The 16,725-nt window shown below is 38.5% G+C and overlaps 1 protein-coding gene across 2 annotated transcripts in view; it reads right to left on the bottom strand.

Moving 5' to 3' along the window:
• The window catches only part of tdrd9 (tudor domain containing 9), a 120,754-nt gene that overhangs the window by 58,626 nt on the left and 45,403 nt on the right, over positions 1–16,725 (bottom strand). For both annotated transcript variants that reach the window (XM_012968700.3, NM_001251817.1), the window contains 12 exon segments: positions 9,962–10,126; positions 8,914–9,017; positions 7,882–7,943; positions 6,862–6,916; positions 6,450–6,534; positions 6,137–6,194; positions 5,923–6,027; positions 4,952–5,049; positions 1,259–1,390; positions 512–677; positions 366–429; positions 226–289 (listed from right to left, as the gene is read on the bottom strand). In XM_012968700.3, coding sequence (XP_012824154.2) covers positions 226–289; positions 366–429; positions 512–677; positions 1,259–1,390; positions 4,952–5,049; positions 5,923–6,027; positions 6,137–6,194; positions 6,450–6,534; positions 6,862–6,916; positions 7,882–7,943; positions 8,914–9,017; positions 9,962–10,126 — 1,158 coding nt within the window.

Genomic DNA, 16,725 nt, shown 5'->3' with positions numbered 1-16,725 from the left:
ACATTAGCCAAAATATAGTACTATAGAGTATTTATATGGTGGAAAGATTTTGTTGTGCTGTATCAAAGCAGCAGACTGTGTAAAGTTTACATGCAGGGAACTTTGCATATCCAATGGTGTGCTTTCAAAGACAGACATGTAAATCTTAAATATTCAAGGCATTTAAAGATAATTCAATTCATAATTATTAAATAATTATTCAAGAATAATCTAGAAAAAAAATACCTTAAAAGCATCAACAAGAGCAATGCAGTCACTTCTGCTACTGCCAGAGAAACTAAGTTTGCTCCTAAAAATGACATTGTAAATTAATAAACAGTATTAAATTAAGAATAAATAAATACAACATGCATGTTAAAACTTACCTGTATCCATCTAGAAGATGCCTAAAAGGCATAGCAAAAAAGTTTTTTAGTGAAAGTGCAGCAGCTGTGTAAAGAACAATGTAAACAATATTAATATCACAGAAAAACTATATGTCTATAAGATATAAACTGGTGTAGCAACAAACCAATAATAATGCACTCCTCCAGGCATCCAAAGACATGACCAAGAACAATCAGTTTTCCAAGTTGTAAATCCACAGGTAATTGTGCAAGGACTTTCCCCAAGAAAGTGAGCTCTCCATCATATGGATTTTCATTTTCTCGTTTCCCACTAACTGCAAGTGCTCCTAGCTGCGTAGAGTAACGGCAAAATATCTGTGACACTTCCTTAAAGTTCCTTATTGTTTACAGCCAATAGCAGTATTCTGGAGAGAAAGCTCAATATATAAGAATAAAATTATAATATTTGCTGCAGTCAGGGCCACCATCTAGGATGAGGGGACAAAGGGGAGTCCAGTTAGGGGTCCAATGGCAGAGGGGGTCCTGAGAGGCACTAAGGTCCAATTTTAGTAGGAGAATAGGTGGAGCTTTGAGGGGTCTTGGGAGGGTTAAAGAAATGGCCATGTAGTTATTTTACAACTTTTCCTCTTCATTAAGGGTCCAATCTCCTTGGCCCGACCTACAATCTATGGGGCCCTAATGAAGCAGACTAATAACACATCTGCCTGGTTGATGGGCTCTCCTAAGTAACATTGGGCCCAATAATTTCTGATGGCGGTCATGATTGCAGGTAATCTGGAACTGTAACATCAATTAGAACAAATATATATGCTAACACTGCTGCAGAGAAGATCCAAGCCTATTTTCTGTTTTATAATGACAGAATAAAAAAAATGCATTATTTCTACAATAGCTTGGAAAGAAACACTGACCTCCTTAAGTAAGAGTATAGTCCGTTCAATATCAGTGATATTAGGAGGAGACAATGCAGTTGCCAGCAAAGCTCTAGGCTCACCCATATCAAGAAGCTTCACTTTTAAGATTGTGCTTCCCAGAGGGCTACGCTGCACAACGAGACAAATTTTATATTGCAAAAATTACTAGCACATCAGAATATGATTTTCTGCAATGTGTCAATTAGCCATTTCTATTTGGTGTTCAGTATGAGGCATATGAGATATTGTTGTGTTTAGATAACTTTCTTTGGGTTGTACATCACCCAAAACTGTGACACATAAGGAATGACTGTTAATGTAAAAAATGGCAACTGTGGGATATTGCTAGTTCTGCCAAAAATGCCATATTAACCCATTTGTTTGTGAAATATCTATTTTCCAAACATTTATATTAATTTATTGTGAAGCATACAAAAAGCTCAGTACATTTTGTTTGCAGGGGCCAAAGGGTCATTCATAAAATATGTAATGTAATGGTCATATTTTGGTATCTTTACATGAGAAATAGTTTGGGTAATTAAATGTATATGAAGCATCAATCTAAAAAGACACATGGCATTTTTATTCATAATGATTTGACTTGTATTTTACTGCAGTATATCTACATATGATTTTGTGTACAAGTTTTATATTGATTTTCAGAAATTTTGTAGACAATTCTAAGCAACTTTACAATATGAACTTATTAAAAATGTTTGGTGCTTTAAAAGTTATTTGTAAATGTAATTGCTACTGAAATCAGCATTTGCTTAATTCTTAGTTATAATATTTAAACAATATAGCCAGTCTCCTCCAAGAAGATAGAGACTAGAAAAAGACAAACACTGCCTTTAACATGATATATCATGAATGAATATTGCAAAGTTGCTTAGAATTCGAGTTTTTTATTAGGCAAAAAATTTTTGGGAGGGTTTAAGGTTCTTGCAACACGTAACCAACTGACAGTGAAGTCTGTTTGCAGGGTTGTAGCTTGTACACTGAAAATACTTAATATATTTATTTTGTGTTGTTTTTAATAAGTTATATTAAAGACAGTAAGATTTCTGACAATTTAGGTTGTAGGCCATATTTTAGAATTAACCAAGTGTTTTGGCCTTATAGTCTAAGGCAGTGCTGTCCAACTTCTGTTGTACCGAGGGCCGGAATTTTTCCGACCTACGTGGTGGAGGGCCGATAATGGAAGCCAGTTTTGACCACTCCCCTTTTTGAAACCACACCCACTTGAAACCACACCCATGTTATCACATGACCATATCCATATTAATGGTTGTAGTACAGCAAAAACCTGCCATACTGTGTGTGCCATACTCTGCCTTCCCTACCCTGCCTGCGTGCCATACTTTCACTGTGTGTGCCATTCTTGGCTGGTTTGTGCCATACTTGGCCTGTGTGTGCCATACTCTGCCTGCGTGTGCCATACTCTGCCTTCCCTACCCTGCCTGCGTGTCCCATACTTTCACTGTGTGTGCCATTCTTGGCTGGTTTGTGCCAAACTTGGCCTCTGTGTGCCATACTCTGCTTGCCCTATGCTGCCTGTGTGTATGGCACACACAGGCAGCCTACAGTGACACAATGCTGGCACTGCTCCTACAGTCTGCACAATAACTATATATTAAAAAACTTTTTAATTGCAGTACCACCTCAGTATATGTTCTTTTTGTAGTGTGCAGGGTTTATTTGTGGGTTTCTATTGCTCCTGAGGTGTGAACAGGGGAACAATGGGGGTGATTACAGCCTGAGCCTGAGGTGTGAACACTGCAGGGGGTGAACAATGCAGAGATTAAAAGGTGTGAACAGTACAGGGGATTACATATTTAAACAATACAGCCTGATTACAGCCTGAATCTGAGGTGAGAACCATGCAGGGGGGGCAGTTAATCTCAGTACTGATACCATTTAAAGCTTACACAAGAGTAAGCCATCAAAGCAGCCAGACAGGTGGGGGGCCACACAGAGGGGGGTCGCGGGTCACCAGTTGGACAGCACTGGTCTAAGGTATACTTATTTCTGGTACCTGTAATTTACCATTTACTTCTAATCAGCATGTAGTATCCTTAGTATACCTTTCCAACCCCCATTGCTAAAATCTTTCTATTCAACGTCTGTCTTTTAAAAAATATTGCTTCAAACTTTTCATTATAAGCTTATAACACTATCTTGCTCACATATCACCGGTAACACTGTCATCTAATGAGCAAAAAAACTTGCTGGGGTTAAGGGAGGGGGAAAAACAGTAAAGAGTACATGCAAGTTTCCTGATGATTGATTTTCATTATTATGTACCACTTGAAAGCCACTGCTGTCCATGACTGGATCTAATAATTCTGACTCCACTGTTTGGCCAAATTATAGACTGACCTAGTTGTTCGTAAAAAACAGAGGTCGCTGTCTAAAACTGCTAATGTCTCAGAAACCACTAGAGAAAGAAAAATCATGTAAACTGCAAAACGCTCAGAGAATCACTCTGAGAAATTTTACATTGCTTAATAATTTAGATAGGAGATTATATTTCAGGATAAAACAGAACAGCATGTTCTTTGTGCTCTATGGAGCGGGTAAGTTTATTCTATAATGAATTAGGTAACCGTACATATCAAAATACTTTAACAAACGTACAAGAAAGTGAAAGTAAAGGTCCCCATACACTATAAGATCCGCTTAAGGGACCGATATCGGCAGCTACTATCTGCCCGTGTATGGGGACCTTAACTGTGTAGGGAGTGGCTAAAAAGAAGCACAGTCTGTAAAAATCTCCCATTCCCCTTTTTAAAATGAGGTTATCTTTACCTCTGTTCCCACCCCCAGATATGTGTTGTGACAATGAACTATAGGCTGGTCAGGCAGAAAATAGTCAGTTTGTTTTACATCACTGCATTACATTTCCAAACTAGGCAAAGCAGTGAGGCGTAAGATCTCTTATACATCACTTCTCTCATTAGTGTAGATATGTAGCGCAGTAAAAACACCTAGGGCAAGGATATGGAAATTCCTGCCTTGCCACTGCTATGATGTTATGCATGCTTTGCTCTGTACTCATAACACAGTGTGACATTACACACACACCAGCACTTCGTGCCAGTTGTTCTTGGGTAGGAAGTTTGATAGGTGAATCTTAAACAGAGAACCTAAAACCAACTTTTCCAACCAACAGGGGCATTTTTCTTGTTCAGGTGAGAAGACTATACAAAGAAAGCAAAGGTTTATATTGGGCTCAATATAAAGGCTGCACTGTTTCCTACTGAAGCGTGTGCTTATCCAGTAGTGGCTTGAAAGGCTGGCTCTGGCGATTTAAAGGTCCGTTGGTGCCCTCAGAGGTAACGTGGGTGGCAGAAGACGGGGACAGTACAAAAAAAAAAAACACAATGACAAGGGAAGCCCTTATTTGTTTCCTTACATAATAGTTTATTATACTATTAAACGATACCCTCTAACAGTATCTGACTTCCACATGCTGGTGGCTCAAACCAGCCAAAATGAAAGTTCCTGCTAGTTTATTATACATACGTATGAAGCATTTTTAAGTTCTGAAGATTTCCATGCACACCAATTAAAAATATCTAACTTTAGGTAGTTAAAAGGCAATTCTGCTGGGTAATTCTAATAGTATTCCATCATCCTTTTAAAACTATCCCTTCCATATATAAAAGTATAACTCCATGAAAAACATACCAGCATCTCAGGGATAACATTTTCAGGGATAATATTTTTCCAAAAGTCTTTCTGAACAAATCGATAACAATAGCCCTTGGAAACACGTCCAGCTCGTCCTGTCACAAAAAAAAAATATTCCCATGTCAGCATTAACTTTTGTCTGTTTCATCTTTCTGTGAAATCTGATCTTATAAATCAGTGTTCCCCAACCAGTGGTTCGTGAGCAACATGTTGCTCACCAACCCCTTGGATGTTGCTCCCAGTGGCCTCAAAGCAGGTGCTCATTTTTAAATTCTTGGCTTGGAGGCAAGTTTTGGTTGCATAAAATCCAGTGTAATAGCCATACAGAGCCTTCTATAGGCTGCCAGTCCACATGGGGCCTATTAAATAATCAATTATTGCTCTTATTGGCACCACCAGGAAATTTTTTATGCTTGTGTTGCTCACCAACACTTTTTCCATTTAAATGTGGCTCACAGGTATTAAAGGTTGGGGATCCCTGCTGTAAATGTTATTTGCAGAAAGGAAGGATCCTTACAATTCATTATACATATATTGTAAATTAGACCATTTTAAGATTTTTTTGTTAATATAGGATTATAGGAATTTCCAGTACTGTTTAGTGTCAACTCCTGGACTCATGCCAGCAGTAAAATTTATCTTCTCTGACTGCTGAGACAATTTCATACTTCTCCACAAGTAGCAATTCACTATCTTTGGAAACAAGTGCCCTGCTTACTACAATAATAGGGCTAAAATCTGTTGGTCACATTGATGCACAAAATAGGGCATTTGTCTCTAAAAGCTCTTACGCCAGAGAAAGAGCTATCTGTTTACAAAGAAACAGCCCCAACAACAAATGTCAGAAGAGATCAGCACAGCTGCTGGGGCCCCCGTCTGATTTCTACATAAGCAGACCTCTTAAGGTCATGATATACAAACATGGAAATTCTATAATGGAATACATTGTTTAAACAGTTTTCTTTTACCTTTTCTTTGATCACAATTTGTCTTTGATGCCCAGCTCAATCTCAAACTCTGATAATTTGTTTCTTCATCACAAACAAGGGTTTTAGTCAAGCAAAAGTCTATGACTGCAATTAGAACACAAAGTTTCTAATATTCAACCATTCTTTAACATTGAGTTTTTTAATTAAAAATCCATGCATTCGATATTTCAATAAAGCATTTAAAACTTAATACCGTATTTTACATCTGGAACAGTTATAGAGCTCTCAGCAATATTTGTTGACAAAATGACCTGTTAAAAAGGCACAAAAAATAATTGAAAATATATAGGAAGAATTATTTATCTGCACTACAGAAATGTAACTGAAGTGAAGACAAGCTGTTTAAAAATATGACATTAATATAAAATTACTAACTATTTCTCTATTATAATAAAATAGTATATTGTACTTGATCCTAGCTTCATGAATCCATATTTGAGGCAAAACCCTTTTTTTATTTAATGTTTAAATGTTCACAAATGTAATTTCCCACAAATTAAATATACCTTTCTGTATCCAATAACTGGAGGCATAAACACAAGGTTTTGTTCATCAAGAGTGATGCTTGAATGAAGAGGATACACATGCAATCTATAAAAAAGGTAATTAGTAGCAATTCATATACATTAAAATTGTGAAAAAAGTTTGAATTTAATATTTATTAGAATGCCTGACAATAATTTAGATTAATCATTATCAGTCTATAAGTATGACCCCTTGATTGGAAGGGGGGGAGGTGAAATTTGGGGAATAGCAGCCTCCCACAATACACCTGCAAGACTATCCAAGGAGTTAACTTGCTATGCTTCCATAGGTACTGTAGAACTAAGAATGCATGACAGATATAGCAGTAAACTTGTAACCTTAACCTTGTCTTGACCAAAATGTGGTTGCAATTATAGATTAATTAGACTTTACCTTTTCTGTACCATATTTGTAAAAAGTTCATGCATGTAGTTGATCTCCATCAAACCTTAACAAAAAAAAAAAAGAATTCATACATTATGGGTTATATTTATCGGTTGAGAAGGCCCAATGTAAAGGCAGATAAGCTGCTGAATCGGAAGGACCTAAAATAGCATGTTAAATCTGCCCATGTATAACAACCTTAAGATTTGCCAAAGATTTTAGCAGCTGATATCTCTGTATATATTAACGTGGATTTCCATCCTGTTCTCCGTTTATATTGAACAGGTTGATAAGACGGTCTCTAAGTTTAAGGAAATTAGATGCATTATTCCAAATAATTGGAAGGAAATGCCAAAACATTTTTATTACCAATCTAGATATTGTCTGACCTTTTGAAATAAATTATGAGTCCCTGAAAAATCATGGGACACCCAGGAACTATGGAGTTACTGATTTTCTTTCTTAATTGCAGCTAGCACAAATTCAGTTGTGGTTTTACATTTATACTCTTATTTATGATGCATTAATATAAGCTTAACTTATCATGCATTATACTTTCTGAAGAAGTTCTGTACTAGTTAAGTGGATGGCAGGTAAGTTGACAGGTAGTTTTTTAAAATATATTGTTGGACTGTAATAAGTCTTAAACAGTATAAAACACTGCAAATTAAAAGTACTAGGGAAGGCTAATTCACTGGGCAATGCCTAAATGTTAGGCAACCCCTGTATTAAATCTAAATTATAACTTTTTTCACCTGGGCCAGTGCTTTTTGGAAACATTAACTGGGCCAGGGATCTTTCTAAGAAAGTGCCAGACTGTCCATCTGCAGTTTAAATTACTGGGAGAAGCCTAACACTGTGGCAACCCATAGTTAATAAGCCTTTTCTTGTTTTTAAGAATATAAATTGTATTTTTGCAACAGAGTATTATGTATTTATTTGCAAACTTTACTTGTTACAATAAGACCCTGTGCACTGTTGTAAACAAAAACAATTCCAAGAAAAAAATATGAGGAGAAAAATCTTCACCTGGCAAGAAAACCAATACACTGTTGGATTCAATGTAGGCTTTATGACTCATTTTTCCTTTCCTATAGAATGCAAATGAGATCAGTTAGAATAAAGTGTATTAACATTTACAAATCATGATAAATTATGTTCATATTAAAAAGCGATTGTCAATACCTTTTCTAAATATATATAATTATTAATCATCAATGGTTTATGATCATCATTTCAGAAAGCTACAGACACAAGAAACCCCTGCAAAATGTACCATAAGTTTGAATTGTCAAGACAGATCAAGCCTTTACTGTGTAAATAATACTTCATAAAAGATATCAAGATGTTATATCTTGATCATTTAAAATATTTTTGGATCTGTATGTTTTTTCCGGCATATGTTTTGAAGATAATAGCCAAATATACATAAAATGCAAAATGTGGTGGTTTGATTTATTTATACATAGAACAGTTAAGAAAGGGGACACTGAAGAGAAGGCAGGTTCACTATCAGGAATAGACGTGTGAATCAGTCAATCCCTTGTTCACTGTACAGATGTGGCACTTACTCTTAGCTTTAAAATGCTCAAAGCTTAAAATACACATCTGTCAGAGCTGAAACTCACAAAATAAATTTAAATTGAGAAAATACAAAATATGACATTTGTTTATTGGCCGAAAAATATAAATAAATATAGGTAAGGATAGCAATGGGGGTTTGATAAAGGGCATGTGCATTGCCCGAAACGTCGCATATGTGATGTGATTGTTTTTTAGATACACTTTTTTGCAATTATCCAAGTGCCGCTTCGTTTTCTAATGTATCTATGGTAGAGGGATGATATGGTGTCCTAAACTTGGCGAGCACCTGAACATGCGCTGTAGGAAGAGTGCAGTAGCGTCTCTGGATCAAGATATTATATATATACACATACACACACACACACGCACACTCTAAACAAGGGCATACACGGTCCTTTTACTTGAAGGAATCCCAATAAACTGAATTGGCAAAGGCACCAGAAACAACTCAAATGACTAACAGCTACAAATTCTTACTTTAATTCTTCCTTTTCCATTTCATCAAATAAATGTATCAAAGATGTGGCAACTTCGTACATCTCCTTGCTTATTAAAGGTTCATCAGAATAATGAGCAGCAATCTAGAACAAACGAACATATAAATAAGCCAAGACATCACTAATATAGATAAGAAGTCTGGCTCCACACATTATTCTAGCTACATTTTTTTGTAGTGGTTTGCCTCATCAAAAACGTAATCGTAGTATATTGTGAAATCGGGATCTGAATTTAGGCAGGATTATTTTAAACATCAAAGTGAACCTGTCTCAGAGAAAGCCTTATCAATATATAAATTATTATTGTCTTTGTACTTAAAAGCTGATAAAGAAAAAAAATGCAGTAAAGTGTAATTTCTGCATTAAGATTTACAGTTTGGTAGTTTTTGATAAAAATACATAGACCTCTCTTCAGTATTTCTGCTTTCCAAATATGTTTTAAAAAGCAGTTTAATTTTAGGTGTCATTATCTCTTTAAACATTACCTTTACATTAACTTTTAAAATGTTATAGGCTTTAGGCTTTCTTAAATTTGTAATTTAAGAGTAAAACCACTAATACGAAACATTGCCTTTTAAAAGCTGGAACAGTCACGTAGAAGTAAACAGTAACTGAAAACTAGTTTTTGCTTGGTTTCAAAAATCACTAAAATCAGAAAGTTGATAAATGGGCCTCTCCTATTTTGCTTCATATTTTTATATCTTATTTTTTATTTTGGTTCCTCTACCATTAAGCTTCTGTTCTGAATTGAAACTGCTTCCTCATTGCTATGGTGATTAATCCCTAGGAACCAGATATATAAAGTCAAAGAAAATAAATATGGAAAAGCAGCTCAGGTCTCTACATTGGTACACAGATTCTTTAGTCACAATTCTAAGACCCTAGAACTTAAAATGTGAACCTAAAAGAGAAACCACAGCCTATTGTTATGAAAAGTTCAGATCCAACTCCAGAACTACTGGTATCAGAGTTGTCTAAATAGATCTCTTTAAAATGTTAAAGAAATTTTGCAGCTATTCATAATATACCTTTGCCTGAGGAATGTCCTTTAAGTCATCCAAATAAAACACCTCAATGTCATGAGGTTTACCTTCTACCTCAAAAATGTAAGCTGGTGTCATCTTATTTAACACAGGGACTGCAAAATAATCTGCAAATTCTTTGCAGTTGATGGTAGCAGACATTAATATCACCTGCAAAGAAAAAAAATAGGTTTTAAATATAAGCACTGTTTATACTTGCAAATGCCAATTATGTACATACATAGGACGTGTTATCCAGAATGCCCAAGAACTGGGGTTTTTAGAATGAGATTTTGTGTACTCGCCTTTAAATCTCTTTATCTTCAGTCACTTGGGGGGGGCACAGGAACAGTGCGGTATATCTGGTACCACTAGGAGGCAGACACAACAAGAAAAGAATTTTGCTCCCCTACAGGCAGAGCCCAACTTAGTCTTGTACTAAAGTAACAGAATATGAAAGAACTTGAACAGTGAACTGTAAATATACTAAATGCAATAATAACCTTGCAAGCTAGCAATACCATATCCTGTGGATAGATACTTGGTATGCAGCAATCGAGAGCTGCCCAAGTCTGACAGGACAAATCTCCTGGATCATGGATTTGCATTTCAGCCTGAGAGGATGTTCCACTGAAATTCGTAGTGGTGGTGCTGAGTGAATGGGACTGCCTTCATGATAGATACCATGACTCCCAGGACCTTCATGGAGAAATGAATTGGGTAGGTTTTTTTTTTCCATAAGAATTCTGACTAGGCACTGTAAATGGACTATCTTGTCCTGAGGGAGGAATACCCTCTAGGCTAGTTTGTCGAATCGCAAGATCATGGATTGGCTGGGTACTAGGGAGGACTTGTCTAGGTTTATAGACCAGCCAAGCTCCCTTAGGGTGGCCATTGTCATGCTGAGGAAATGTTGGGCCTCCGAGAAGGAGGGGACCTTCATGAAAGATCGTCCAGGTAGGGAGTGATTGATATGCCTTTGCTCCGAATCATTGCTGTGGCTACCGCCAAGTACCTTTTATGCCAAGGTGAGTATGAACAGGAGAGTAGTGAATAGGTAATGGTGATTTTGGAAGGCAAAGAGCAAGTACCTATGATGGGGAGGGAAAATGGGTACGTGCAGATAAGTGTCCTTGATGTCAAGTGCCAAGTTATAGCCATTTTCAACTATATATATATATATATATATATATATATATACACATATATACAGTATGTCCAATATTATAAATATATATGTGTGTGTGTGTGTGTGTGTGTGTGTGTACCCATGGGTGGTGGGTGAGATGAAGCCACGCATCCGAAAAGTGCAATAGTCTGCCTGCCAAGCTGGATTTCTCCATGGAGGAGGGCTTGCGGTTTTGGCAGGAGTACCTGGCCTTGCCCCTAAATCGATTTATATTAGATGTGTTCTGGCAGAAGGTTTAAAGTCTTGTGTTTTCACTGGATGAGCCACTAAAAAAAATTTCTCTGCGAAAAGAACGGTTCTTGGGCTATGGGAGTAAGGTACTCTTGCCATTTTTGAGGAAAGGTCGGCCACCCAGAGTTTCTTCCTGAACAAGCAGCCACCGCCAGCATTGATGTGCGACTGGTTACCTGGGCCACATCCAGTGAGGCCTCACAGATGTAATTGCTAGCGTCCTTGATTTGGGAAGCCCATTGATTGGGAGAACTCATGACGAGGAGTCCTCGAGAAGACCACTTTTCAATAAGTTCCTGAGCAAATGGATAAAGCTTTGCAAAATGTTGATTGACTGAACTGGGAGCAAGAGGGAAAGACTGGTGAAGATTTACTACAGCACTTAGATAAGACTGTGGAGGAATCGGGAGAAGTCTCTGATTCCCAAATATTAAGGGTCTCTAAGACTGAGGAGGTAAGAGTCCATTACCTTAGAGAAACGCCTATGGACCTCGTCATCATCCTAATCAGAAATTTGATGATACTTCACCCTCTGACCGACAATGGTTGTGAGTGGGCTAAAGATATCCCCTTTACTTTCCTCCTCTGACAGGGATGGAACTCTACGCTTTGGGGCCCTGGATCTTGGTTGATCCTGGAGCTTAGAAAGGAGCCTGTCTAGTCATAATGCAAGTTTTGGAATTCCAATGGCTGAGAGGCCCATTCGGGAATAGCACTGACTAGTTAGGAAGCTGGAAGGGGCTATTCTGAAGAGGGTAGGTCCCCTAAGGGTGGAGCAGACCTCGGGTTTCTGTGCAAAGCGGATCCTTGTGACTTGTTGGGAGACAATTTCAGAAGTGTGCAGAAGGGGCAGTGCCAGCAGAGCTGATGCAGGAGAGCAGGAGGAACCAGAAGAGGACTGTGGAGCAGAGATAGCACCAAAAGGAGTTCCCAGCACGTAGCTGTAATTTCCGCCCACTCGTAATACATATACCAGTTAAGGGGGAACTGTAGGCGCTAACACTCGATGGGTGGAACTCAGCGGTGTCCTCGTCATGTGTCTGCCCTTGTGTGCCAGATTGGGGAAATTTAAGGCGCCAACTATGAATATATGGAGCCAAGCCTAAGCCCTCTAATAAAGCTATGCACCTTCAATGGAGGGCCTTGGGCAGCATTGCTGTGATGAAAGGTTGCTCTGCATGGACTCTGGTAGAGAGGACTCTTAAAGGAGAAATAACGGATTTATACTTACGTAAATTCCTTTTCCTTCAGTCCCGAAGGCAGCACTTACTAGAGAGATGACATCCACCTGGTAGGAAAACACCACACCCCCCAATTAATTACTCCACCCCCTCATCTCTTATAAGTTCCTCTGCTCCCCTCCAGTCCTCAGTGATTTTCTCAAGCAATAAGACACATACACAATGCTGATAGAATATTTACTGTAAGGGAGGGATATTGTGCTGCCTTCGGGACTGAGGGAAAAGGAATTTACGTAAGTATAAATCCGTTATTTCCCTCACGTCCCTTGGCAGCACTTACTAGAGAGAGTTGAGTAGCAGTACGTCAAGGGGGGTTTTTAAAATTTGAATAAAGTACCGTATTTGCGAACGCCACTTCCCCAGGGGTACCTACGTATAGTCGGTAATGCTCTGCAAATGTTCTGAAACTTGCCCACGAAGCTGTTCTACATATCTGGTCCACTGACACGCCTCCAACTTCTGCCTGTGAGGCTGACACTGCTCTGGTAGAATGTGCCTTGAGGTTTGGAGGTATTGCCTGTTTTATCCATCTGGAAATGGAAGTTTTTGAGGCATGCTTCCCCTTGTTCTTTCCCCAAAAGGAAACGAAAAGGTTATGAGATATAAGAAAAGGTTTTACCTTCTTTAAATAGAACAAAACACATCTTTTGGCATCCAGTAAGTGTAGCTTTTCCTCCACTTTATTTCTTGGTTCTGCAAAAAAAGCTGGAAGAATGACTTCAAAGTTTCTATGAAAATTAGATGAGACTTTAGGTCTGAACAAGGGATCTGCTTTGAGGATGATCCTGTCTGGAAAAACCTGTAGACATGAATTTTTACATGATAAAGCTTGCAGTTCTCCTACGCGTCTGGCTGAACAAACTGCCACTAAAAATACTGTTTTAATGGACAGATGATACAGGGAAGCTTCTTCCAAGGCTTCAAAAGGAACATTTTGTAAGGCTCTTAATACAATGTCTAAGTCCCAATTTGGAGTTAGGTTATTTGTCTTAGGTCTAATATTTTGAACAGCCCTGACAAATATTTTGATCAATGGATGCTCCGCCAAGGATATGTTCTTGAAAGCTGATAAGGCCGCAATGTGCACCTTAAGTGTATTTGGAGCTAATTTTTTCTTAAATCCATCATGTAGAAAATCTAAAATGATTGACACTGGAACATCTTCTGGAGTTAGTTTCTTATTTGAGCACCACTTCCTGAAACAAGACCAAATTCTTTGATAAATTTTATTTGTAATTTCTTTCCTGCTCTGTAACAGAACTTCAATGACTGGTGAAGATATCCCTTGTGCTCTCATAACATCCCTTTCAGTCTCCATGCTGTGAGCTGAAGAGCTGCAGGGTTTGGATGCAAAATTGGTCCCTGGTGTAAGAGATTTTCCTTCACTGGAAGGAGCCAATGAGGACTGACAGAAAGTTGGAGGAGGCTGGAGTACCAACTCCTTCTGGGCCAGGCAGGAGCTATTAGAATCACTTCTGTTGAGCAAAGTGCAATTTTCTTGATCACTCTTGCTAACATAGGGATAGGCGGAAAGACATATGCTAGGCTGAAATCCCATGATTGGGCTAGAGCATCCACTGCTTCCTCGCCTTGGCCTGCTGTAAGGGAAAAATATCTTTGATGCTTTGCATTGTACTTTGAGGCCATGAGGTCTATTTCTGGAGAACCCCAGACCTTGCAAATCTGAAGAAATGTTTCTGGATCTAGACTCCACTCCCCGGGGAGTATCAACCTGCGACTTAAAAAGTCTGCTCTGATATTGCTGTGCCCAGAGATATGGCGGGCTAGAATACTATTTAGATTTTTTTCTCACCAGCACATGATCTTTTTTACTCTCATTCCCAGATCTTTGCTTATGGAACCTCCTTGGTGATTTATATAGTAGGCTGTTGCCACATTGTCTGTATGTATTAGAACATTTTGGTCTTTTACAATAGCTTTGAAGGCAAGCAGGGCTCTCCATACTGCTTCCAACTCTAAGGAGTTTGCTGCCTGATGACCAATACCTTTTTCCCAGATACCTTGCTCTACCAGATTCCCTAAATGTGCTCCCCAACCTTTGCCACTTGCGTCTGTTGTGATGACTAAGGGAGGAATTGGAAATAGGGATGAACCTTTTGAAAGATTCCCTGGGTGTAACCACCAAGTGAGAGATTTCTTTATTTCCGGTAGAACAGAGTTTCTTTCTGAGTAATGCCTTCTGATGATCCCAAACTGAGTTCATATATTTTTGCAGATCCTTTATATGGGCACGACCCCATGGAACTGCTTCTAATACTGCTGAAAAAAAAGACCCAACATTTCTAGACCCTGCTTTATTGAAGAAAATTTTCTTTTTTGAAACTTGCGCACTCTGTCTGATTTTTTCCCTTTTTTCTGGAGGAAGGAAAATTCTTCCTATTTCTGTGTTCCAGATCATTCCCAAAAATTTTATCTCTTTTGTAGGATTTAGATTGGATTTTTCCCAATTTATTAACCAGCCCAATGACTGAAAAACTTCTATTGCTTTGAATAGATTGCTTTTCAACCTTAAATCGGTTTCTGCTTTTAGTAGACAATCGTCCAGATAAGGAATAATAGCAATACCTTGAGTCCTTAAATACGCTGCGACTACTATTATTACCTTTGTAAAGACTCTTGGTGCACTCGATATTCCAAACGGCAGGGCTGCGAATTGAAGGTGTTCTGTTCCTGCAGGTCCCCTTATGGCTACCCTTAAGAATTTTTGGTGACATTCCCTTACGGGAATATGAAGGTAGGCGTCTTTTAGATCTATAGTACACATCACATCCCCTTCGCGAAGCGCTAACAGGGTGGATCTTATTGATTCCATTTTGAACTTCTTCTTGAATATAAATTGATTTAAATATCTTAGATCTATGATGGTTCTGTATTTCCCGTTTGGTTTTGGTACAAGGAAGATTGGGGAGTAGACCCCCCTGAACTTTTCTTTTTGGGGTACCTGAATCAATACTTTCATTTCTTTGAATTCTTGGATTGCTAATTCCATGGCTTGTTTTGCAACCCTTTGCTTTGGTAAGCGTGTTTCTATAAATCTTGTTGGGGGAAGACCATAGAATTCTATTGAATATCGTAGGCTTATTGTTTATAACACCCATTTGTCTGAGGTGATTTTTTCCCATTCCTGAACGAACCCCTTCAATCTTCCTCCAACTGGCAAGGCGTCATGCTGAGAAAGGTTTTTGATTGAAATTTGGACGGCCCCTTCCTCTTGAAGATCTTCCTCTAGATTGGGTATAATTTCTATCCCCTGATGTTTTACCACTCCTCCAGTCTTGTCTATACTTGTAAGAGGTTCTGAAACCCCGAAAGGAAGGTCGCTTGTATAATTTCTTGTCTTGAGGTAAGCTTCTCACCTTATCATCAGACTTCTTTTCCACTAGAAGTTCCAGCTGGGATCCAAAAAGTTTTTCTCCCTCAAATGGAAGATTAAGCAGACTGTTTTTGGAGGCTATATCTGCCACCCAGGGCTTGAGCCATAGAGCTCTTCTGGCTGAGGTAGCAAATGCTGTAGTTTTAGCCAATATATATCCACTGAAGATAAAGCAGCTTCAGTTAAAAAATCAGAGGCAGAGATCACCATAGGCAAATCTGCTAAAAGATTTTCTCTTGGTACTCCTTTCTTTAAGGCTTTCTCTAGTTGCAGGATCCAGACCTTAAGAGATCTTGCCACTGAAGCCGCCGCTATTGCTGGCTTGAAACCTGCTGCTGCTGCCAGATAGGTTTTTCTTAGGGCCCCCTCTGCTTTCCTATCCATGGCGTCCCTGAGACCAGTACTGTCTTCTAACGGTAAAGTTGTTCTTTTGATAGTTTGGGCTACTGGAGGATCCAATTTTGGAGGTACATCCCAGAATTTTGTGTCCTCAACCTCAAAAGGAAAAAGAGAATAAAACTTCTTTTGCGGGGCCCATTTCTTGTCTAATACAGACCACTGACTTTTAATTTTGTTCTTAATAGCTTCATCCACTGGAAAAGATGGTTTACGCTTACTTATATTTGCAAACAATTTACTTGATTTTTTAGGGGGCTCGGAAGACTCTTCTAACCCCATTGTATCCCTGACAGCCGCAATTAGGGCCCCTATATCA

This window comes from Xenopus tropicalis, chromosome 8 (assembly GCF_000004195.4).
Source record: "Xenopus tropicalis strain Nigerian chromosome 8, UCB_Xtro_10.0, whole genome shotgun sequence".
NCBI classification, from domain to species: Eukaryota; Metazoa; Chordata; class Amphibia; order Anura; family Pipidae; genus Xenopus; species Xenopus tropicalis.
The sequence above is the reverse complement of the archived record's forward strand: the minus strand, read 5'-3'. Positions and strand labels throughout refer to the sequence as shown.